General features: G+C 44.6%; 1 protein-coding gene across 1 annotated transcript in view; it reads left to right on the top strand.

Annotated features, from left to right (window-relative positions):
* RAB8B (RAB8B, member RAS oncogene family) overlaps positions 1-23,438 on the top strand; it is a 49,559-nt gene that overhangs the window by 9,818 nt on the left and 16,303 nt on the right. The window contains exon 2 of the mRNA XM_082255272.1: positions 22,273-22,333. Within this exon, the coding sequence (XP_082111398.1) occupies positions 22,273-22,333 (61 nt within the window). The remainder of the gene's footprint in view (positions 1-22,272; positions 22,334-23,438) is intronic.

The following is a 23,438-nucleotide window of genomic DNA, read 5'->3' on the forward strand; positions in this document are numbered from 1 at the left end:
GTGATGCCTGCAGCTAGAGGCATCACCCCAGTACCGGTGTCCATAGCCGACGGTTGGCTGACTTGTAATGGCAACCGATGCGGCTGAGAAGCCGCTAGGCTGTCAATACAAGGAGCCGGAGGGGACGCCCCCCCCCCCCCTCCCTTCCGCGGCTACACCTGGGCATCCTTCCTCCACCTCTGCCGCTGAATAGAAGACCTGGGTCTCAATGTAAAAAACCCAAGCGTGATGTGACGTGACATGACATCCCTTCTGGGTACTTGGCACCGAATTAAGAAAACTGACAGCATTCAACACAGCCAAACTTAGCATTTTGAATGCTTTTTAGTGCCGAGAAGGGGTTTGGGGGTCTTTTAGACCCCCAGTTCCCTCCACAAGGAGTACCTGTAGAGAAAAAAAAAATTTTTTTTTACGTGTCCAAAAATATCGGCCGATATCCGATGACCAAAATATCGGCATTAAAAAAAAAAGATATCAGTCGATCACTTATTAAAAGGGCAATCCTTTAGTTTCATTTGGTCCGTAGCTTTGTCTGCAGTACTTTTTCCAAATGCAGCAGGTTGTGATGAAAGTCATCAGTGCATGGCAACAACACTGCCATGAATAAAACTGAATTTAAACCGGAGTTCCACTCAAAAGTGGAACTTCCGCTTCTCTGTTTCCTGCCCCCCTGTGGTGCCACATTTGGTACTTTTTAGGGGGGAGCGGGTACCTGTTTTTGACAGGTACCCTGTCCCCACTTCCAATGGACCTCACCGTGGCAAGGTACGTCAGAGGTTTGGCCCCCTACTCCTCCCTCTGCTTCCTGGCCAATTACCGAGCGCAGCGCTCTTCGCAATGGCGGCGGCAGCACATGACAGCCGATGGAAACGTTGGCTGTGGTGCCAACATCGCTGGACTCCAGGACAGGTAAGTGTCCTAATATTAAAAGTCAGCAGCTACAGTATGTGTAGCTGGTGACTTTTAATTTTTGAAGGGGGAGGGGGTGGAAGTGCCCGCTGTCAGAATATAATGTCCTGGTGGGGGGATTCAACCATCCACTTTGCATGTGTGGATGGAGGAATCTATTCATTGTTTGTTTTTTTTTGTTTTTTTTGCCTGCTGGCTAAAGGGGGGGGGGGGGAAATCTATAGCCAGCTTAAAGGAGAAGTATAGCCAAAGCTATTTTGGCTGTTCTGTAGGTCACAGGAGTTTGCAGACGGCAGCAGGTAACAGTCCTCTGTCGGCTCATATCACAGAGCCAGTCCAGGCTATTAAAAGATCATGATCATATGGTTGGGAACCACACCTGATGGGTGGCCCAGCCTCTCAGCGAGGCACTGAGAACCTGAGCCAGCTGCTCCTACCCTTTCCCCAGCACAGCTCTCCAGTGAGCACTGTAGGGGCAAAAATCGCACAGGTGATCAAATACTACCAAAAGAAAGCACTGTTTGTGGGGAGAAAGGACATTAGTTTTGTTTGGGTACAGTGTCGCACCATCGCGCAATTGTCCGTTATAGTAACGCAGTGCCGAATTGCAACTAATGGCCTGGTCATTAAGGGGGCATATCCTTCCGGTCCACAAGTGGCTAAGGGCCAGTTTACAATGGTGCGATGGAAGACGTAACATGCGATTTGCATCAGATTCAGACCAAAGTCACGCAGGACCCTTCTTTATTCCACAACAGAATTGTACCCATGCGATACGATTCCTGTTTGAATTAACAGTTTGCCCTGCGATATGAGAACTAACCTGGGGGTGTCATTAACTTTGTATTGACACCCCCAGCAGTTTGGATATGGCAGTGTGAACCGACTGCGTGTCGGGTGCGATGCGGGAACCCGCAGTGGATTCGCAGGGTTCCCGCATCACCAGTGTGAACCGGCTCTTAGGGCTCAAATACAAGTCTTTAGAATGTTTACGGAGCCATTGTTGAACTGTGGAAATGAGGTTGTGATTTTTGTGTGTTCAGTTTTTTTAAATAGAAACCAGTACAGAGGAAGTATAGACTGCCATTGCTGACCTTCCTTCCTGAAAATGATTTCATGACTGTCATGCTGATCCGATGGCTTCACACTTTCCGAATCGGTGACCTAGAACAAGTATGCAGACTGTGACTTTTTCTAGCCGACACATTTGTTCCCGGATCGGTTTCTGAGAAAGTATTGAAGCCAGAGTCAGCCAGGCAACTAGCATTTTTAGATGGAGATCAGCAGTGGAATTTTTTCTGTAATCATAAGTGCTGTGGAATATATTGGAGCTATACTGTATATGTCAGAAATAAATGTATTGTATATTATTTTAGTCCAGCCATCATTTATTAGCCAACTGTTTTAAACTAAGCACATCCCTATCCTTTGCTATAAAACCTGCGTTATGAGTATATTGTCATCAGATCGTCATTAACTCCAGTGTTAATAGTATTATGCGTTTTATTAGATTTACCTCCACCTAGCTGACACGCACATGGAGTTCAGTGGAAAAAATAATAGTAATTCTTTTAGTTTGTAGTTCTAAAAAGCCTAGTGCTTTTCTTCCAATATGAATGAAGAACAAGACCCGGATACTGAAATAAATGAAAATAAAGGGATTAGCTCTTGGGACAAAAAGCTAACTACAGTGCTTGCTGAATAATGGTTAATGATATCAAATATACACACCAATGGTTATATTAGTGACTGTATGAATAATAAATAGCAAATAATTCAATCATAGTGACAAACCATGTTAAATAAATAATAAAACGTGACTGGTCATATATAAAGAGTCCAATAGATATTAAAGCGGAGTTCCACCCTAAAATTAGACTTGCCTCCATCTTCTTGCTCCGGGTGACCTGAAAAACAAATGGATAATCGCAATTTTTTTTTTTTTTTTACTTACCTGGTTTAGAAGAAAATATACTTACCTTACTTCCTCTTCCTCCCCTCGGCGGCCACGGCGATTCGTCATTTCCTGGCATGCAATGATTCCTGGGAGCTGAACGTCATCGCTCCTAGGAATCAATGCGCCTGCACCGGCCCCGACGTCAGTTCCGGTGCAGGCGCTGTCATACCTTGCAAAACAGCTTCTGGGCATGCCCAGAAGCTGTGCAGGGATGATACTGCGGCACCGGAAGTGACGGCGGGGCCGCTGCAGGGCATCGTGGGACCGAAGAAGACGGAAGAGGACACAGAAGAGGATCGCGCTGGCTTCAAGTTGCCCACACCTGAGATGGCAGCGCTGGACAATACATTTTCAAGGTAAGTATTTCTTCTAAAAGGTAAGTGCAACCCGGGACAGATCAGAGGCTAGCCCTTGTGGAATGCACTAGCCCTGACTGTCCCGGGGGTATTTTTATGAAAAAAAAACGTTCCCAGGGTGGAACTCCACTTTAAAGTGACTTTAGTGCTCAAAATGGTCAAAAGTCCTTAGTGACTGTATGGTTCAGCGTTTTCAAAGGTGCAAGTGCTCAAACACGAGTGTCCATATAATTCGGTGACCTCAATCCGTTCTGCCATTATTTGTGGGTAGATGAAATCACTTACCAGAACCAGTGGGTCCTATATGCTTTACAGCACTAGGACCTTTCGCGCTTTGGTGCCCCTGGCTGGGATGGGTTCCCTCTTTTTTTTTTTTTTCCTCTGGGCTGGTCTGGACTGGTACCTGGCTTCTCCTCACACCATGGTATTGGCCATTTATAAAAGGAAAAAAGAAGCTCCAGATAGTGCACTATCACAAAGAATAGTTTATTACCCAATAATGGGTTAAAAGGTATAGGAATGCACAAATAAGACAAGCAGTGGTGGTCAGTGGCTGGCTGGTGCGGGCTGCGCATCCTCTCTGCAGAGTGGCGAGCGGTGCTTCCGGCTTGAGTTCTGACTGACGTAATGACGCTATGCGTTCCAAACTGACGCGTTTCGTCACTTCACTTGTATGTCGGCCCCATAGAGAGAATATGTTGTAGGAGAAACATGGAGATGGCAATGCTGGCCTCTTCTTCTGGAAATGCTGTTAAGGTGTCATGTTCATCCACTTCAGTACATTTGACTCGCTGACCTGTAACACGTAAGGCTTCACGTACACGGGACGTTTTTAAAACCTCTCCTGAATGCTGGAACTTGACAGCTAGTAAACGTCCGTTTTGCTGCATTTTCGTTTAGAAGCGCTTTTACATTGTAAAATGGTCAGATATGTATCCCCATTGAAAACGATTATAAACGAGTCACCGTGTTTAGATGCGTTTGCACGCTGTTACAAGCATTTGGCGATTTAAATACCAAAAAACTTCCATCTGAATGCATTTTTTTTTTTTTTTGCTTTCAAAAAATGCCAATAAACTCTACTGCCTCTAAACGAGTATAAAAGTCTGTGTACAAGGACTGATAAGATAACATAGAGGAAAGTTCAGGGGGTGCTGAAGAAAACGTCTGTGCACAGCAGCTGTGTACATGAGGCCTAAGCAGATAATGACTCAACTCTTCTTTCACTTCCATGATCTAGATCATTGGGTCAGAAACAATTGAAACCAGCATTAAAAGCGTCAGCATTGGCAAGCTCTGCATGTCTCTTATGTCAGGTTTATGGGAAATTGAATCCAAAACTACATTGGACTGATTCAGTAATCGGTACTGAGGCGGGGGTAGGAAAATGCTGGATTTGGAACCTCTCCTTCAGGAGCCTGCATTCAGCACTTGCTGCCAGTATTTTATTTTTATTTATTTATTTCAGGTTCTTGTATAGCGCTGTCAATTTACGCAGCGCTTTACATATACATTGCACATTCACATCAGTCCCTGCCCTCAAGGAGCTTACAATCTAAAGTCCCTAACTCGCATTCATACGTACATAGTAGGGAGCATGTCTTTTGGAGTTTTGGAGGAAACCCACGCAGGCACAGGGAGAACATGCAAGGCAGGTAGTGTCATGGTTGGGATTCGAACCACTGACCCTCTTGCTGCTAGGTGAAAGTGCTAACCACTACACCACTGTGCCGCCCTATTTTAGGCTTAAAGTGGTTCTAAAGAGTAGAGGTGTTGTTGTTTTTTTTTTTTTTTCCTTTTTTTTTTTTTTTCCTTTTTTTTTTTTTTTTCCTTTTTTTTTTTTTTTTTCCCCCCCTTTACCTTAACCACTTGCCGACTGCTTAACGACGATTTACGTCGGCAGTTCAGCCCCTCACAGGCAAAGTAGATCTACGTCGCTAGCCTATGAGGGTCTAGGGAGCGAGCGAGTACGCTCCCGCGTGGTCACGGAACCCCCCCCCCCGCGCATGTGACCGGCGGTCACTCTGCGATCGCCGCTGCAGAGGGAGAAAGTCATGCAGCTAGTGTAAACAAGCCGCCTGTCATTCTCGCCTGTGTAGAAACAACGATCACGCGGTTCTACTATGTAGGACCGTTGATCAGTGTTCCTACAGCCCAAGCCACAGCCAATCACAGTTAGAATCACGCGCCTAGGGACACACACAGCCCCTCACTTTCAAATAAAGTTAACCCCTTCAGTACCAGTGTCATTTTGCAGTAACAGTGCATATGTATAGCACTGATTACTGTAGTAATGTCACTGGTAACCCCAAAAGTGTCAAAAATGTTAGTCCGCTGCAATGTCGCAGTACCGCAAAAAAAACGCAGATCGCCGCCATTATGCGTTAAAAAAAAAACAACAAAAATGACAAAAATCTTTCCCTTTGTTACTAAACATATGTAGCATAAGACAAATTGGCTGAAAATGTTTAAATTTTTTTGGGGGGGGATTTCATATAACAAAATGTGAAAAATATTGCTATTTTTGCAAAGTTGACGCTCTTTTTTTGTTTATAGCGCATGATCAAAAAATCACACAGGTGATCAAATACCACCAAAAGAAAGCTCTGTTTGTGGGGAAAAAAGGACATCAAATTCGTTTAGGTACAGCGTTGCACGACCGCGCAATTCTCCGTTAAAGTCACGCAGTGCCGAATCGCAAAATACCCCCTGGTCAGGAAGGGGGTAAAATCTTCCGGGGCTTAAGTGGTTAATGCATGGGTGTCCAACCTTTTGGCTTCTCTGGGCCACATTTGAGTGTAGAGAAATTTTCTCGGGCCACATATAAAATATATACTATAGTTAAGGTATTTAAGGAATAAAACGCCGCCGCGCCCTTCTCGCACTGCCACGCCCCCCCCCAGCACTAATTTAACACAACTAGAGGATGATCCCTTCCGAGGCAGCCTATGCCTACAGTTAGCTGGAAGCCGCTGTGGCTGTGTCCCCGACCCGCCTTCCTTCCTCCCCAGCAAAAAAATAAATAATTGTCGGGGTGCAGTGGGCTGCATTGCCTGTGGTTCCGGGCCGCAGGTTGGACATGCCTGCCTTAATGCATTCCCTGCATTAAAGAAGAAGTTCATCCTTTTCTAATAAAAAAATAAAAATAATAATGAACATCTCTTTGCCGGTAAAATTGTGCATGCATTTATTTTTTTACACTGAAGCCTGTAAAGCATTTCACCCGCAATCATCAGATCATGGGTGCAGTGCCAGGATCCTGATCCGCCATTCAGTACACTGATTGCCACTACCTCCGATACGGGCAGGCAGGTACTGAATTGCTGGACAATCAGTGAACTATGAGGAATGCTCTGCAGTTACCTGGCAGTTCGTTGAGAACTAAAAGCTGTCAGCTGTGTAGGCTGATGGTAGTTGTAGTTCACTCACTGAACTCTGTATAACACAATCGTGTGGGTAGACCCTTGCACAGCCAGGCTGTTTTTAAATTGTAACAAACAAAAAAATCGGTGCAAAGCACCCATGTCCTGTGCTCTGAGTAGTGTGATCCATTTATCCACCTTGGCCACAATCATGCAGCTACTGAGAACTTTTGACTCGGCATCACCGGATAGCTTCGGCCTTGCAGCCCCTTACAAGACCAGGGTAGTCTAAGAGCCGGTTCACACTGAGGCGATCCGACTTCGGGGGGCGACCTGTGAAGTCGCGTGCACCGCGACTTGCAGGGACTTCACATAATGGAAGTCTATGCAAGTCGCCTCCAGGTCGCCCCAAAGTAGTACAGGACCCTTTTTCGAAGTCGGAGCGACTTGTGTCGCTCCTATTAGAACGGGTCCGGGACTACTCAGTGGACCGCGACCGACCGCGACTTGTCAGGCTGACAAGTCGTGCTAGTCTGAATGGGCTCTAAGACCACTGAAAACAAAAAACAAACACAAAGCCTTTCCAAGCTTCAGAGGACGGTACACCCTTCATCTTGATGATGATGGCAACCAGAGATGTATAGTAACTAAGTAGAACTACTTCACTACTGTACTTAAGTACCGAAAGGCGGTATCTGTACTTTCCTAGAGTAGAATTTTTTTTCTCCTACTTCCACTTTTACTTCACTACATTTTTTCAATGATTTCAATACTTCTACTCCGATATTTTTTTGTGTGCTGCATAGTTACTCGTTACAATTATAAAAATTACCACTGCCAGAACAGTGGATGGCAGGTTTCATGAAGCTCAAAACATGTGTATTATCAGCGCATACGAAAATAAATGCTACTGTATGTATAAATAAAAGCTGCATTTGAAATAATAAAAAACAATATGATGTTCAAACTTTTGACTTCTTTCTTTAATAACTACATAACACAGTACTTGTACTTTTACTTTCAGTACTTGAGTAGCAATTTTTTTTTCTCAAAACTACTTGTACTTTTACTTTCAGTACTTGAGTAGCAGAATTTTTACAAAAACTACTTGCAATACTTAAGTACAAACAATGTTGAATACTTTAGTACTTCTACTCAAGTCACTTTTTGATCGAGCACTTGTACTTTTACTCAAGTATGGGTTTCGAGTACTTTATACAACTCTGATGGCAACATACCGATATGATATGCTTGTACCAAGAACTCGTTTGTGAGTATTTTTATACCTTTTATTATAATAAACCTTTTTTAGAGGAAAATGCACTAGACCGGTGCGCGCTTGTGTTTGTTTTTAAATTGTGTCAGCAGGTACAAGGAGAAGATCCCCTGCCTACTGTCACATGGACAGGGGGATCGGGGGGGAGAGAAGGCAGGAGCTGGAACATGTTACATATTCCAATGGTGATGAACTTGGCCTTTAAAGCGGTGTTCCAGCCTTTTCTGTGTTTGTTAAAAATCAGCAGCTACAAAAAGTATAGCTGCTGACTTTTAAGAAATACACATTTGCCTGTCCCACGGTCCAGCGATGCGGCCCCCCGAAGCCTCGCTGCTCTCCCTCTGGTCTCAGCAACACCGGCATTACTAGTATGGGCACCCAGCTGTGGCAGCTTTCGACTTCACAGCCGTGTGCGCACTTCGCATGTGCGTCTTGTTTGGCCGACAAACGTCTGGGACCTCTGAGATGTCCCAAAAGATTGCAGGGAGGGGGAGAGGTGGAAAACTTCCGCTCGGGGCGCCGAGGCACTCTGAACGGAAGTGGGAGCGGGTTACCTGTCAAAACTAGGTACCCCGCTCCCCCCCCAAAAAAAAATATGCCCCATTTGGGGGGTTAGGACTAATTAAATCGGAAGTTCCACTTTTGGGTGGAACTCTGCTTTAAGGTAAAAAATGTCCCAGTATTTGTAACACCCCCCTCACTTAGCTGGGTTCTGTCTCGATCCAGCGATGTAACACTCTGCAGCGGCACTGGTTTCTCTCTCTCTCTCTCTCTCCTCATAGGACACAGAGGCAGCAGCAGGAGCCATCGGCCGTGTTGCTGTCAATCAAATCATATGAGTTGGGAATGGGTGGCGGGGCTGAGTCCCATAAGTAGGCATTGTTATCACATTTCAGAGCCTGCCTTTTAGACTAGAGAGGTGCTGAGAGGAGAGGTTTCAGGAGGTGGGGTCAGTACAATAAGCACTGCTTGCAGACTGCAAAGTACCATGGGATATGTAGTCTTTAGAAATTTCAATTTTTTTGATCTGGGAATAGGATGAGAAGTCCCCATCCTACTGCCAGAACACAGCGCTGTCTACTGTATGTAGCTGATGCAGTTTTTACAGCACTGACAGTCGCACGTTTTAGTGAATGGTTTGCGATGGCTTGGCCCACATGTACTATTTAAAAGCATAACAAAGCTTGAGTTAGGCTTTAAAACTGCATTGGTGGGTGTGTTTTTCTCTCTTTTTTTTTTTTCAGAATCCTACTTACCTAGATTGATGCTGCATTGGTTTGATGCTGCATCTGCCCACCCCCGGGTCTAAGGCACGAGTGATCACACCCCACGGATTGCTCGGTTCTCAGAGCTCCCTGAGCAGAGAGCTGGTGACTGTCAGTCATCACTGTCTGCTCTGCTCCCCCATCACCCCCAGCACTGGGCTGCGCAGCTGGCTCAGGCTCTCCAGGCATGTGGGCAGGTTCTGACTTTATTGTCACGATCTTACCGGAGCCTGGACTGGCTCTGCGACGTCAGAAGACAGCGGGCTTCAGCTTGCTGTGTGCTTAAAACGTGTCACAGGAGTGCAGAACGAACTGCACTCCTGTGATCCACAGAAGTAGAAGTTTACATCTCCTTTAATGCTGTGCTGCATTGGGCTCTATAAAGTGTAAAGTTTAGCGACCAGCAACACCTGACACTCGTACCAGAACTTCCCAGCAAGAATAAACATGTCAAAGCATCCTAGCGATGGACTGATTCAGCAATCTTCCTCTTCACCTGTTCTGTCATTGCTGGGTAGAGCATAGTTTCAAGATTATTTGTATTGACGTGTATTTGTCATTTCTAAAGCAGATTGCTCTCAGAATGATGAAATCCCGTGACAGCTGCATTCACGTTTCTTTCATTTCTCTGTTAACACTGACTTGTCATCCGGTATATTTTTTTCCCTATTACAGTCATGCATGCTAAATGATGTGTAAGTGTAACGCTTGCTGATATTCATTACCTCTCACAGAGATCACATGACTCCCCCTAAACATTCCTTCAAGTGATGGTAAAGGTTGTTTGTTTTTTCTAAAATAAATGTTCTACTTACCTGCTCTATGCAATGGTTTTGCCCATAGCTGCCCCTTGACCTCCCCTTCCAGGACCCTCTGGTGCTCCTGGCCCCTCCTCTTTCAAGCTGCTGTAGGCTCACTCCTAACCTGGGCTTCGTGCATCTATAGACACACAAAGCCCAGCTCAGCCCCGCCTCCTCCTTTTCTCAGGATTTGACTGACAGCTCTTAGGCAATCCTGGATAGGGGAGAGAACTGAAGCTGAGCACAGCACTGGATTGATACAGGAATCAGGTGAGTTATAGGAAGGGAGGCTGGGGGACTCTGCTGTTGTAAGGAGTTTATATATATATATATATATATATATATATATATATATATATATATATATATATATATATATATATATATATATATATATAAATTTTTTTTTTTTTACCCTTTATGTAAAGCATGCAAGGTAAAAAGTCTTTAGCCTTTACAACCACTTTCATCTGATTTTTTTTTTTTTTTTTTTTTCTGTCCAGGACAGCACCATCTTAGTTCATGCATCATGTAGGGTCCGCAATCAGCATATTCTTCCTGCACTCCGATGTTGGCTCAAAGATGACACATTCATGTTAATACTGGTGCCTGTGCAGTTCTTGGCTGTGTTTACAAAAATCTGACAGCAATAAGCCCTGCTGCAACCTCTCACCATGTCACCTACTACAATGTTGCTTGCTGTCTAAATAAGAGGGGGGGGGGGAGAGAGAGACTGGAAATGCTTCTCCAGCCTGCAGCAGGCTAATAGCAGCTTTGGCATTTGCAAAGTCACTTGACTGAAGCCTAAAGTGGAACTAAAGTTCCTCTGTTAAATAACTGGGAACAGGTAGGTGGTTATTGCAGAAGAGACATGCCCTGTATCTTCTGCAATCAGATGCACCTACCTGCCTGCTGTCAACATTCCCTGGCATGTAAACTGAGCAGCTCATGCACAGCTCAGCTTATAGCTCCGGCCCGATGCCTGTGTGCTGGGGTAACTAGCTCCTGTGCAGGATATGCTTTGTTCATATTTACAACCACTTCAGCACTAGAAGGTTTACCCCCCCATGACCAGGCCATTTTTTGGAATGGGGCACTGCTTTAATTTAACAATTGCGTGGTTGTGCGATGCTGTATACAAATAAAATCAGTATTTGATCACCTCCTGTAGTTTTTATTCTTTGCGCTATAAACAAAAAAAGACTGACCATTATGGAAAAAAAATATATTTTACTTTTTGGTATAAAACCCATCCAATAAAATGTAAAAAAATCAAATTAATGTCATAGGCATTGCATAGTAGCACATAATGAAAGACTTGCCAAAAAACAAAGCCCTCCAACGGTGCGCTGTCACTGCTGATGGGGCTGCCATATTCACGCAGTCTTCCTTTCAGGCTTAGGGGTTCTCACAGTTTGAATGGCTGAGCCGCCATGACATCTCTCCCACGCATGCACACAGGAGTCAAGGCCAAGGCACAGAACTCTGAGAGACGACCTGAGCATGCCATCCCTTCAGAGCGCATGTGTCAGTGACGTCACTGGCTGCAGAAACAGTGAATATCTCCTAAACGGTGCACGTTTAAAAGTTATTTCTTGTACCTACAGGTAAGCTTTATTATAAGCTTACCTGTAGGGACAAGTGTCCAAGCTGTGTTTACTACTGCTTTAACCACTTGCCGCAGATATACTTTTGGGGGCGAGTGCGTGCCACCGTAGGCGTGCGCCCACCCCCACTAGGCAGCGGGGATGCTGATTCACGGGGCCGGCAACTGATTGCTGCCGGGCATCCACGCTCGCTCCCCACTGAGAGAGACCGATGGACTGCTGTTCTAAACATCCTATATAGGATCACAGGTCTCTGTGTTTGTTTCACAAGTCCCTCCCCCATACAGTAAAAAACACTCCCCTAGGCTTACACTTAACCCTTCGATCACTCCTGGGTTAACCCCTTCCCTGCCGGTGTCATTATTACGGTAACAGTGCATATTTTTAGCACTGATTACTGTAGTAATGTCACTGGTACCCCCCCAAAAGTGTCAATGTCAGGGGTCTGATCTATCCCCCGCAATGTCAAAGCCCTGCTAAAAATCGCAGATCGCCGCCATTACTAGTAAAAAATAAATTAAAATGACATAAATCTTTTCCTAGTTTGTAGACGCGATAACTTTTGCACAAACCAATCAAAATACGCTTATTGGGATTTTTTTTTACCAAAAATATGTAGCAAAATACAAATTGGCCTAAAAGGATGAGAATTTTTTTTTTTTTTTTTTTTTTTTTTGGGAATGTTCTATAGCAGAAAGTGTAAAATAATATTTTTTTTTTCAGAATTGTCGCCTTTTTTTTTTTTTCTTTGATTATAGTGCAAAAAATAAAAATCGCACAGGTCATCAAATGCCACCAAAAGAAATCTCCTATTTGTGGGGATAAAAAGGACATCAATTTTTATTTAGGTACAGCGTTGCACGACTGCCGCAATTGTCCATTAGAGTAACGCAGTGCTGAATCGCAAAAAATGGCCTGGTCATTAAGGGGGCAAATCCTTCCGGTCCAGAAGTGGTTAATATTAGCTTTGCTAGTACTGTGCTCAGATACTTTACCCTGTAATACATTTGTTCTGTGCCATAGTGATTTTGTTATTTTTAGCTCTCATTTCTAAAGAGTGATTGATTGTCACAACTTGGTGAATTGAGCCGATAGTCTTTACAGTAAAATATACAAACGTTTCCCCATCTCCCCCCAGACATTTTTAATTCTTAGATTTATTGGTACCTCTTTCCAGCATGCATACAAAAAGTGCTGTTGCTGCAGCCACATTTGTATCGGCCCTAAGTAGTGTGACCCTAATTCCCAAAGAGTGTTACCTCCTTCCTACACTGTACTTCATGTGAGTGACACACAGCACCTAATGAGTTAAAGCTGCTCAGATTAAAGAGGTAAACCTCAGAAAATTAAAAAAAACAAACACCTGAAAGACAAACCCATAATGTGCTGGTATGCATCACATACTAGCTCATTATGAAAGACTTACCTTAGAATGAAGCCTCGCAGTGCCGTCCGCTCGCCTCTCCCATGGGTGACATGTTTGGTCGCCCTTCTTCTGGTTTTGCGGCATCTGGCTACCTGATTGGCTGGAGCCGCAATGACGTCCCTCCCGCCCATGCGCGTGGGAGCCGGCGTTCACAGCACGGGGCTCTGAATTAACGGCACGAGCGGCTGTTCCTATAGAGCGCATGCGCCAGTGATGTCACTGGCTGCATGCAAAGTAAATATCTCCTAAACGGTAGATGTTTAGGAGATATTTACAGTACCTATAGGTAAATCTTATCATAGGCTTATCTATAGGTAGAAGTTGCAGAGGAGGGTTTACTTCCTCTTTAAATTGTGAAAATTGAGGACTGAACAGTGCTACATCCAATCAGATGCAGCTGCTCCTGTTTTCTGACAGCTGTCAGAATACAAAAGTCCAGCAGGGAGATTCATACATCCATGCCGACCTGAGGAATCTATTGGATTTTTTTTTTTTTTTTTTGTTATGCCTCGTACACATGATCAGATAATCCTACTAAAAGAAATTGCTTTCTAATTGATCGCACGATAATCTGATCGTTGGTACACCACTTTCGACAGCCAATCATGACATTTCGTCCAACAAAATCCGAAGGGACAAACCGGAACTTATGTCGTACGATAGCCTAGCGAACGACAATTGTTTACTCCATACAGTATGCGTTCCCTAACAATCGATAGACAAAGAGAACGCATGATCAGAAACACGAAAATAACCTGGAAAAGTCTGGCCGCCATTGTTTTTGTTTAGCACTACATAGCTACGCAACCAGGAGGCTTTTCCAGAACCGTAGCAAAAAAATCATACGTTTTTTATTATGCATTGTTGAATTTGATATTAGTATCATGTAACAAAATGCGAACGATAAGTCGTCCGATTATCTGATCGTGTGTATGAGGCATTAGCCTGCCTTGTAAAATAAGAGAAAAACATTGTGTATGGCCAGCTTTAAAATAGTTGAGGGGCCTTTCACCTAATCTGTTCTATCAGTGTGCATAATGTGGCATAGACAGGCGTAGAAGTCAGCGCTGCGATGACTCACCAGGGCTGTATTTCAGCTCCTCCATGGTAACACTGCATATACACCCACTCCTCTGCTGTACATCAGGAGCTGGCAGGCTGCTCTCCTGAGCTAGCCATCTATTTAGAATATAAAGCATGCTGCCACTCTTTCATTGCCACTACAGATCGTGACCTTTTACAGTAACAGCAGCAACCAATATTGGTAAAACTGGATGGACTTGTCTCTTTTTTTTTTTCAACCAGAGTAACTATGTAGCCATGTACCTTTAGTGCTGTGTGATAGAGCTGCTTAGTATGTACCTTTAGTGCTGTGTGATAGAGCCGCTTAGTATGTACCTTAGTGCTGTGTGATAGAGCCGCTTAGTATGTACCTTAGTGCTGGGTGATGGAGCTGCCTAGTATGTACCTTAGTGCTGTGTGATGGAGCTGCCTAGTATGTACCTTAGTGCTGTGTGATGGAGCTGCCTAGTATGTACCTTAGTGCTGTGTGATGGAGCTGCTTAGTATGTACCTTAGTGCTGGGTGATGGAGCCGCTTAGTATGTACCTTAGTGCTGGGTGATGGAGCCGCTTAGTATGTACCTTAGTGCTGGGTGATGGAGCCGCTTAGTATGTACCTTAGTGCTGGGTGATGGAGCCGCTTAGTATGTACCTTAGTGCTGGGTGATGGAGCCGCTTAGTATGTACCTTAGTGCTGGGTGATGGAGCCGCTTAGTATGTACCTTAGTGCTGGGTGATGGAGCCGCTTAGTATGTACCTTAGTGCTGGGTGATGGAGCCGCTTAGTATGTACCTTAGTGCTGGGTGATGGAGCCGCTTAGTATGTACCTTAGTGCTGGGTGATGGAGCCGCTTAGTATGTACCTTAGTGCTGGGTGATGGAGCCGCTTAGTATGTACCTTAGTGCTGTGTGATGGAGCTGCTTAGTATGTACCTTAGTGCTGTGTGATGGAGCTGCTTAGTATGTACCTATTGGCACTTTTCCACTGCAAGTATCGGCTCAGCTCCACTCGGCACTGATTGGCCCTGCTCGGCTCAGTTTGCTTTTCCACTGCGTGGTACGAGTCGGCACTGTATAGGCTCTACTCGGCTCTGTTTGCTTTTCCACTGAAGTAGTAAGTGGTTGGGATCACAACGATTCTCTGACCAATCAGTGGCTAGTAGTGACAAACAATCAAGGCTGCATGCAAAGAATTGTGGGATATGATATAGATACGGCCCGCTTGGAACCCCAACCGAGGTCGTACTGTTTAAGTGAGCCGTACCGAACCGTTCTAACAGGTACCATGCAGTGGAAAAGCGCCAAACCGATCGTTCCATGCAGTGGAAAAGCGCCATTAGTGCTGTGTGATGGAGCCGCTTAGTATAAATGGCCATCTAGACTACCACACGCTATTTTTACTGCTCCTAATGTATACTGTATTTAGAACTGTAATTTTGGAAGTCAAGCTTTTGAAAAGAAACCGTGAGCCTCTCTATGCTCTCAGCAGTTCCGTGTGCCTTGGGGATTTCCAGGGTGGTCACAATAGTTTTCCGGACTGTAACCACCTCAACTCATCACCTTCCTGTCGCCCCCGAAGCCGCCTCTTTAGAAGATTTCCCTCTTAACAGGATTTCTTTTGACTGTTACACTGCAGGACTTTTTCTTGATGATGATGATCAAATTATATCTTTTCTCCGTACACCAGGTTCTCTCTCATCTGCAGTGAAGTGGCCCGGCAAAGGTGTGAAGAGTAATGGCTTTGTTTTCTGCCCCATTTTTTATTTTTAGAGATGCAACAATCTGCTTATGAGTAATCAATGCCCTCATTAAAAAAATCTTGGCTGTTGGTTTTGTTAATCCAGCTTTAAAAAGACTATTTGTGCCCTTTGGCAGCATCTGGCATTACTTCCTCCTAATTAGAAGTTTCCTAATTGTGTAACTGAGATGCAATGTAAGCATTTCATTAGGACAGCCCAGTACATAGGAAGGAATTACTCAGATCCAACTAACAGCCTGTGTGCTTTCGGAATTACATAACTCTTCTGTATGCTGGTAAAGCTATACATTGGGGCGTTGTGACTGTAGCTGCTCAAACGTTAAGTATAAGAGCCCATACCCCTTCATACTTTTTCTGCAAGGATGAGAAGGTTCGTATTCACTGTAAGAAAATCGGGCCAACATTTTAGTCCAGAGAATTTTCATACGATTTTTGTATCGTGTTTTCAGAATTTTCGTACGAATATTCTCGACGGGACAAACTCCAAAAAATTTTTCGGACAGGAAAAATTGACAGTTTATTTTTTTTCTTTTAATGTGTACTGTTTTCGTACGATTTTTGCTCAAGAAAAATCGGAGAGACTGCGCATGATCAGCAACAAAAAAAGGCCTTTGTCATACGAGAATTTTCGTATGAAGTTTGGTATGAAAATTCTTTCATCTGTTCCGATTTGCTATGAAACAATGAGGAAAATCGAACAGCCGTTCGCCCGATATTCTTTAGACATTGAATTGTGAAATTGCAACTATAATATGAGGCCTATTGGCAAATAAAATAATGATCTTGATAATTTGTTCACAGTAATGGTTTTAAAGAAATAGCCAAACAGGCTAAATATATTTTATCCCTGTGCATTTTCTGTAGTTTAGTCTTTAGGCTTGTGAGTGATGTCAACGTGATTAAAGCATAACTCCATTTAATTTTGTATTTTTAAAATGCCAGTGATAAGTACCTGAAACCAGAGATGTATAGTAACGAAGTAGAACTACTTAAGTACTGTACTTAAGTACCGAAATGCGGTATCTGTACTTTCCTAGAGTATAATTTTTTTCTTCTACTTTTACTTCACTACATTTTTTCGATGATTTCGATACTTCTACTCCGATATTTTTTTTTTTGTGCTGCATCGTTACTCGTTACTTTTCTCTGCCTTTCCCTTTTTCTTTTTTGTTTGGTTTCCCTCCTTATGGCGGTAACATTGTTCTGCTCCAGGCTTCCGCTGGGCCGGCGTGGAGTGCTCCCACATGCGCCTCTCGGCCCTCTGACATGTGTGGCGGCCTTCGGCCACTCCGCTCCTCCTCCCCTCCTTGTCTCCATTCACTGATGTCTCAGCGCTGGGAGGCGGGGATTCCAGCGGCCGCGCAGTAGAGGCATGTGCGCATGCGCAGTGCGATCGAGGCACTGGCAGCCATCTTGGTTAAGGGAAACATGGGGGGGTCTCTGATGTAAGGGGGGGCTTTGTGTGGGCGGTCTCTGATGTAAGGGGGCTCTGTGTACGGGGGTCTCTGATGTAAGGGGGGCTCTGTTTGGGAGGGCTCTAAAGTAAGGGGAGCTCTGTGTGGAGGGGCTCTGATGTGGGGGGCTCTATGGGGGGGGCTCTGATGTAAGGGGGGCTCTGTGGGGATGGTCTCTGATGTAAGGGGGCTCTGTGTTGGGGTCTCTGGATGTAAGGGGGGGCTTTGTGTGAGGGGTCTCTAAAGTAAGGGGGCTTTGTGTGGGGGGTCTCTGATGTAAGGGGGGCTCTGTGTGGGGGGTCTCTGATGTAAAGGGGGCTTTGTGTGGGGGGTCTCTGATGTAAAGGGGGCTTTGTGTGGGGGGTCTTTGATGTAAGGGGGCTCTGTGTGGGGGGTCTCTGATGTAAGGGCGCGCTGTGTGGGGGTCTTTGATGTAAGGAGGCTCTGTGTGGGGGGTCTTTTGTGTAAGGGGGCTCTGTGTGGGGGTCTCTGATGTAAGGGGGGCTCCGTTGGGGGGTCTCTGATGTAAGGGGGTCTCTAATGTAAGGGGGTCTAAGTTTGTAGTGATCATAAAAAAGAAAAGTAAAATGAAGTGCAAAAAAAGTGCAAGAAAAAATGTGCAGGGCGCTGGTGGGGGCGCCACAGGATCAGCTCGCACAGGGCACTTGAACACCTAAGGCCGGCCCTGGTTGGGAGGTTCTCTTTCCCATTAACAGCAGATATGAAATTATATTCATCTTGTTTTGTCACATATATATATTTGAAGATTCACAATATTTTGAACTTTTTATTGACTTAGATTTCATACACTCTTCCTTTATTTAATTATTGGAATATATTGTTGTATATCACATTGGTTTATATATGATTGTGCGCACCAATAAGCTGTGGAGAAAAAAATACATGCAGGGAAGAGAAGGAGGGATGCTTTAAAAGGGGAAGGGAGGGACATACTTTATCTGTTTTTTGTTTACAAAATGTTACAGCCTAAGGAATTTTAATTGTCCTTTAGATTAATCATTTGAACAAATCATTTGAAATAATAAAAAACAATTTGTTCAAACTTTTGACTTCTTTCTTTAATAACTACATAACACAGTACTTGTACTTTTACTTTCAGTACTTGAGTAGAATTTTTTTTTTCAAAACTACTGGTACTTTTTACTTTTAGTACTTAAGTAGCAATTTTTTTGAAAAAACTACTTGCAATACTTAAGTAAAAAAAATGTTGAATACTTTAGTACTTCCACTTAAGTAACTTTTTCTGCGAGCACTTCCACTTCTACTTAAGTCACTTTTTGATCGAGCACTTGTACTTTTACTCAAGTAGAATTTTCGAGTACTTTATACAAGTCTGCCTGAAACTGACTGATATCAGCCTCTTGTGTGTAGTAGAACTCAGACTTTAAGAAGGCAGTGACAGCACTAAAGGCTTGTTTAACCATTAGGTGCTTAGATATTCCGTTAAAAAAAAAAAAAGGATAAATATTTTAAAACTAGCTATTACTGACCAATCTTGTATAACTACATTTAGGTGCAGTACAACTCCAAAATAAACATATCTACAGGTGACATGCACGAGGCCCGTGGGCCAGATCCGGCCCCCCAGGCATTTTTGTGTGGCCCGGGCAGCGGCCGCCGGCCCCACCTCCTGTTCTCACCAGTTGTTTTCTGCCGTCGTGGAACAGATCTCCTTGCCAACTGGAGTAAACTCTTTCTTCACTGTCCTCAGTCTCCCCAGTGGCTGTATGAGTAGCTGAGCGCATGCGCCGCTTTTCCGGCATAACCTGTCAGCCCTGTAGCCGTCGGGTACCTCTGCTATCAGGTGTTCTAATCGACATCCAGCAGCTGCATCTTGAGGGCGGGCTTTTAAAGGACTTGTAGCAGTAGTGGCCATGAAAGCATTCTTGTACATGCCATCTTACATTAGGTAGAAAAGATTACAGATATGAGGTTTGCTTTGCAAGGTGGGGATGGGGGGTGGAGGAGGACGACGACTAAACGTGTGTAGGAAAATGTGTTTAAAGGTGGGGGGATGGGGGCAGAGGGTTGGGTGCAGGGGTCAGAACCCAGAGCGAGGGGTGGAAATAAGAGTTTACATATTGGGCACAGCGTAGCTCACTACTCTGTACGTAGCGCACCCTTGAATCCCAGCCCTCTGTACGTAGCGCACCCTTGAATCCCAGCCCTCTGTATGTAGCGCACCCTTGAGTCCCTGCCATCTGTACGTAGCGTACCCTTGAGTCCCTGCCCTCTGTACGTCGCGCACCCTTGAATCCCTGCCCTCTGTACGTCGCGCACCCTTGAATCCCTGCCCTCTGTACGGAGCGCACCCTTGAACCCCTGCCCTCTGTACGTAGCGCACCCTTAAACCCCTGCCCTCTGTACGTAGCGCACCCTTGAACCCCTGCCCTCTGTACGTAGCGCACCCTTGAACCCCTGCCCTCTGTACGTAGCGCACCCTTGAACCCCTGCCCTCTGTACGTAGCGCACCCTTGAACCCCTGCCCTCTGTAAGTAGCGCACCCTTGAACCCCTGCCCTCTGTAAGTAGCGCACCCTTGAACCCCTGCCCTCTGTAAGTAGCGCACCCTTGAACCCCTGCCCTCTGTAAGTAGCGCACCCTTGAACCCCAGCCCTCTGTACGTAGCGCACCCTTGAATCCCAGCCCTCTGTACGTAGCGCACCCTTGAGTCCCTGCCATCTGTACGTAGCGTACCCTTGAATCCCTGCCCTCTGTACGTAGCGCACCCTTGAATCCCTGCCCTCTGTACGTAGCGCACCCTTGAATCCCTGCCCTCTGTACGTAGCGCACCCTTGAATCCCTGCCCTCTGTACGTAGCGCACCCTTGAATCCCTGCCCTCTGTACGTAGCGCACCCTTGAATCCCTGCCCTCTGTACGTAGCGCACCCTTGAATCCCTGCCCTCTGTATATTTTAATTTTTTACAATTTTTTTATATATATACAGTGTCTTGCAAAAGTATTCGGCCCCCTTGAACTTTGCAACCTTTTGCCACATTTCAGGCTTTAAACATAAAGATATAAAACTGTAATTTTTTGTGAAGAATCAACAAGTGAGACACAATCATGAAGTGGAACGAAATTTATTGAATATTTCAAACTTTTTTTTTAACAAATAAAAAACTGAAAAATTGGGCATGCAAAATTATTCAGCCCCCTTAAGTTAATACTTTGTAGCGCCACCTTTTGCTGCGATTACAGCTGTAAGTCGCTTGGGGTATGTCTCTATCAGTTTTGCACATCGAGAGACTGAAATTTTTGCCCATTCCTCCTTGCAAAACAGCTCGAGCTCAGTGAGGTTGAATGGAGAGCGTTTGTGAACAGCAGTTTTCAGTTCTTTCCACAGATTCTCGATTGGATTCAGGTCTGGACTTTGGCTTGGCCATTCTAACACCTGGATATGTTTATTTGTGAACCATTACATTGTATATTTTGCTTTGTTTTGGATCATTGTCTTGTTGGAAGACAAATCACCGTCCCAGTCTCAGGTCTTTTGCAGACTCCATCAGTTTTCTTCCAGAATGGTCCTGTATTTGGCTCCATCCATCTTCCCATCAATTTTAACCATCTTCCCTGTCCCTGCTGAAGAAAAGCAGGCCCGAACCATGATGCTGCCACCACCATGTTTGACAGTGGGGATGGTGTGTTCAGGGTGATGGGCTGTGTTTTACACCAAACATAACGTTTTGCATTGTTGCCAAAAAGTTTGATTTTGGTTTCATCTGACCAGAGCACCTTCTTCCACATGTTTGGTGTGTCTCCCAGGGGGCTTGTGGCAAACTTTTAACTGACACTTTTTATGGATATCTTTTAAGAAATGGCTTTCTTCTTGTCACTCTTCCATAAAGGCCAGATTTGTGCAGTATATGACTGATTGTTGTCCTATGGACAGAGTCTCCCACCTCAGCTGTAGATCTCTGCAGTTCATCCAGAGTGATCATGGGCCTCTTGGCTGCATCTCTGCTCAGTCTTCCCCTTGTATGAGCTGAAAGTTTAGAGGGACGGCCAGGTCTTTGTAGATTTGCAGTGGTCTGATACTCCTTCCATTTCAATATTATCGCTTGCACAGTGCTCCTTGGGATGTTTAAAGGATCTTTTTGTATCCAAATCCAGCTTTAAACTTCTCCACAACAGTATCTCGGACCTGTCTGGTGTGTTCCTTGTTCTTCATGATGCTCTCTGCGCTTTAAACGGACCTCTGAGACCATCACAGTGCAGGTGCATTTATACGGAGACTTGATTACACACAGGTGGATTCTATTTATCATCATTAGTCATTTAGGTCAACATTGGATCATCAGAGATCCTTACTGAACTTCTTGAGAGAGTTTGCTGCACTGAAAGTAAAGGGGCTGAATAATTTTGCACGCCCAATTTTTCAGTTTTTTATTTAACAGTTTGAAATATCCAATAAATTTTGTTCCACTTCATGATTGTGTCCCACTTGTTGATTTTTCACAAAAAATTACAGTTTTTTATATCCATGTCTAAAGCCTGAAATGTGGCAAAAGGTCGCAAAGTTCAAGGGGGCCGAATACTTTCGCAAGGCACTGTATACCTAAGAACGTGGCCAGTGAGTGTGTAAGATGCAATACAAAGATAGTCAACAAGTTAAGATCACAAAGTTGACATTAATGGGCAAACCAGAGCTGTGACTGTTCCTGCTCTGTCACTTATCCTGAGGGTTACATCTGCTGCAAACTGATTAGCGAGCGTTCTTATAATGAGAATGCTGTTGGGTGTGTAGTGGATGTTTGGCAGTAGGTTTTATTTAAACGATTCTTCCGTTCGGGAAACTGTTAATTTTCTTTCTATGACAAGGATACAGTGTGCAGCATGTAAGAGGCGTACTGTGTGTATCTATGAGCGGGCCGGGGTTGTGTGTTACAGGAAGTGGTCTATGAACTCTCTGTACAATGTATGACGCACATAGGCCACTTCCTGCCCCAAACAAAAGAAGTAAGCCGTGTTTGTGTAAACATGTCATTACTAGAAATGTAACCCTTTTCTTTTTTTTCAGGTATTGATTTTAAAATCCGAACCATAGAATTAGATGGAAAGAAGATTAAACTTCAGATATGGTATGTTCATTTCAGTCCATCCACAAAGAGGTTTTGTTCATTTTATGACGTCTGCATTATTCTTTATAAGAAAGAAAACAAAGACGATCCTGCTGCTAATTACCAAAGAGGATGCGTGCCCCCTTTACTAATTGGGAGGGATGTGCTGTGTTTTCTATGCTGTGTCTGCACCAGGTAGCTTTAGCAGTCAGAGCCTGTTGTGAATATAAGCAGTATGTTGTGTATAATGCTGCTTTCAAACAGGCATTTAGCCATGATGTGAATCCCAGCGGCAGAAATCTACTGATTTCCTGCTGCTGGGATTGACAGCTGCGTGCGGATCGCAGCAGCAGATTTCTGCCACTTGATTCGCATCGTGACTAAATGTCTGTGTAGCTGCCGTATATTTCTGCTGCTGGGACTCCCATCGTAGCTAAATGCATTGCCCATGCAAATGCAGGAAAATCCTGGTATTAGAGCTATGGACATATTTTTTCTTTGAAAAAACGTTATCCCTTTTTACTATTGCATGTGTTTTTACTGTGTTCTGTTTGTGGTAACCTCTAGTAATAGTAAAAGTGACATCAGTATACACAAGCATTCATAGTACACAGAAGTCAGCAAGATGGTGTCTTTCAGTGGCTCTGGCAAACATCAGTGAGAAATGTCATATGCGGCAAGATCATACTTTTTAAAGCCCTCTGAAACCGAATATGTAGTGCTGGCTGTAGTGAATAGTGCTCATCAAGTGATACTTAAGTCTTGGTTTTTTTTTTTTTACCGTTAAAAATAACAAATATGCTTCACTTTCCTGCTCTGTGTAGTGGTTTTGCACACAGCAGCCCCGATCCTCCTCTTCTCGGGTCCCTCTTTGGTGCTCCTTGCCCCTCCCTCCTGTTGTGTGCCCCCACAGTAAGCAGCTGGCTATAGGGGCACCTGAGCCAAGACCCAGCTCCCTGCGTCCATTCAGACACAGCACATTGGCCCACCCCCGCCCCTCTCTCTCCTCCATTGGCTCACTGACTTTGATTGACAGCAGCAGGAGCCAATGGAGCCACAATGCCGTCTCAGCCAATGAGAAGAGAGTTCCGGGCAGCTGAAACACTCCTGCAACATTGCTCGATCA

The sequence above is a fragment of the Pelophylax lessonae genome, assembly GCF_965119305.1.
Source record: "Pelophylax lessonae genome assembly, chromosome: 4".
Lineage (NCBI taxonomy): Eukaryota > Metazoa > Chordata > Amphibia > Anura > Ranidae > Pelophylax > Pelophylax lessonae.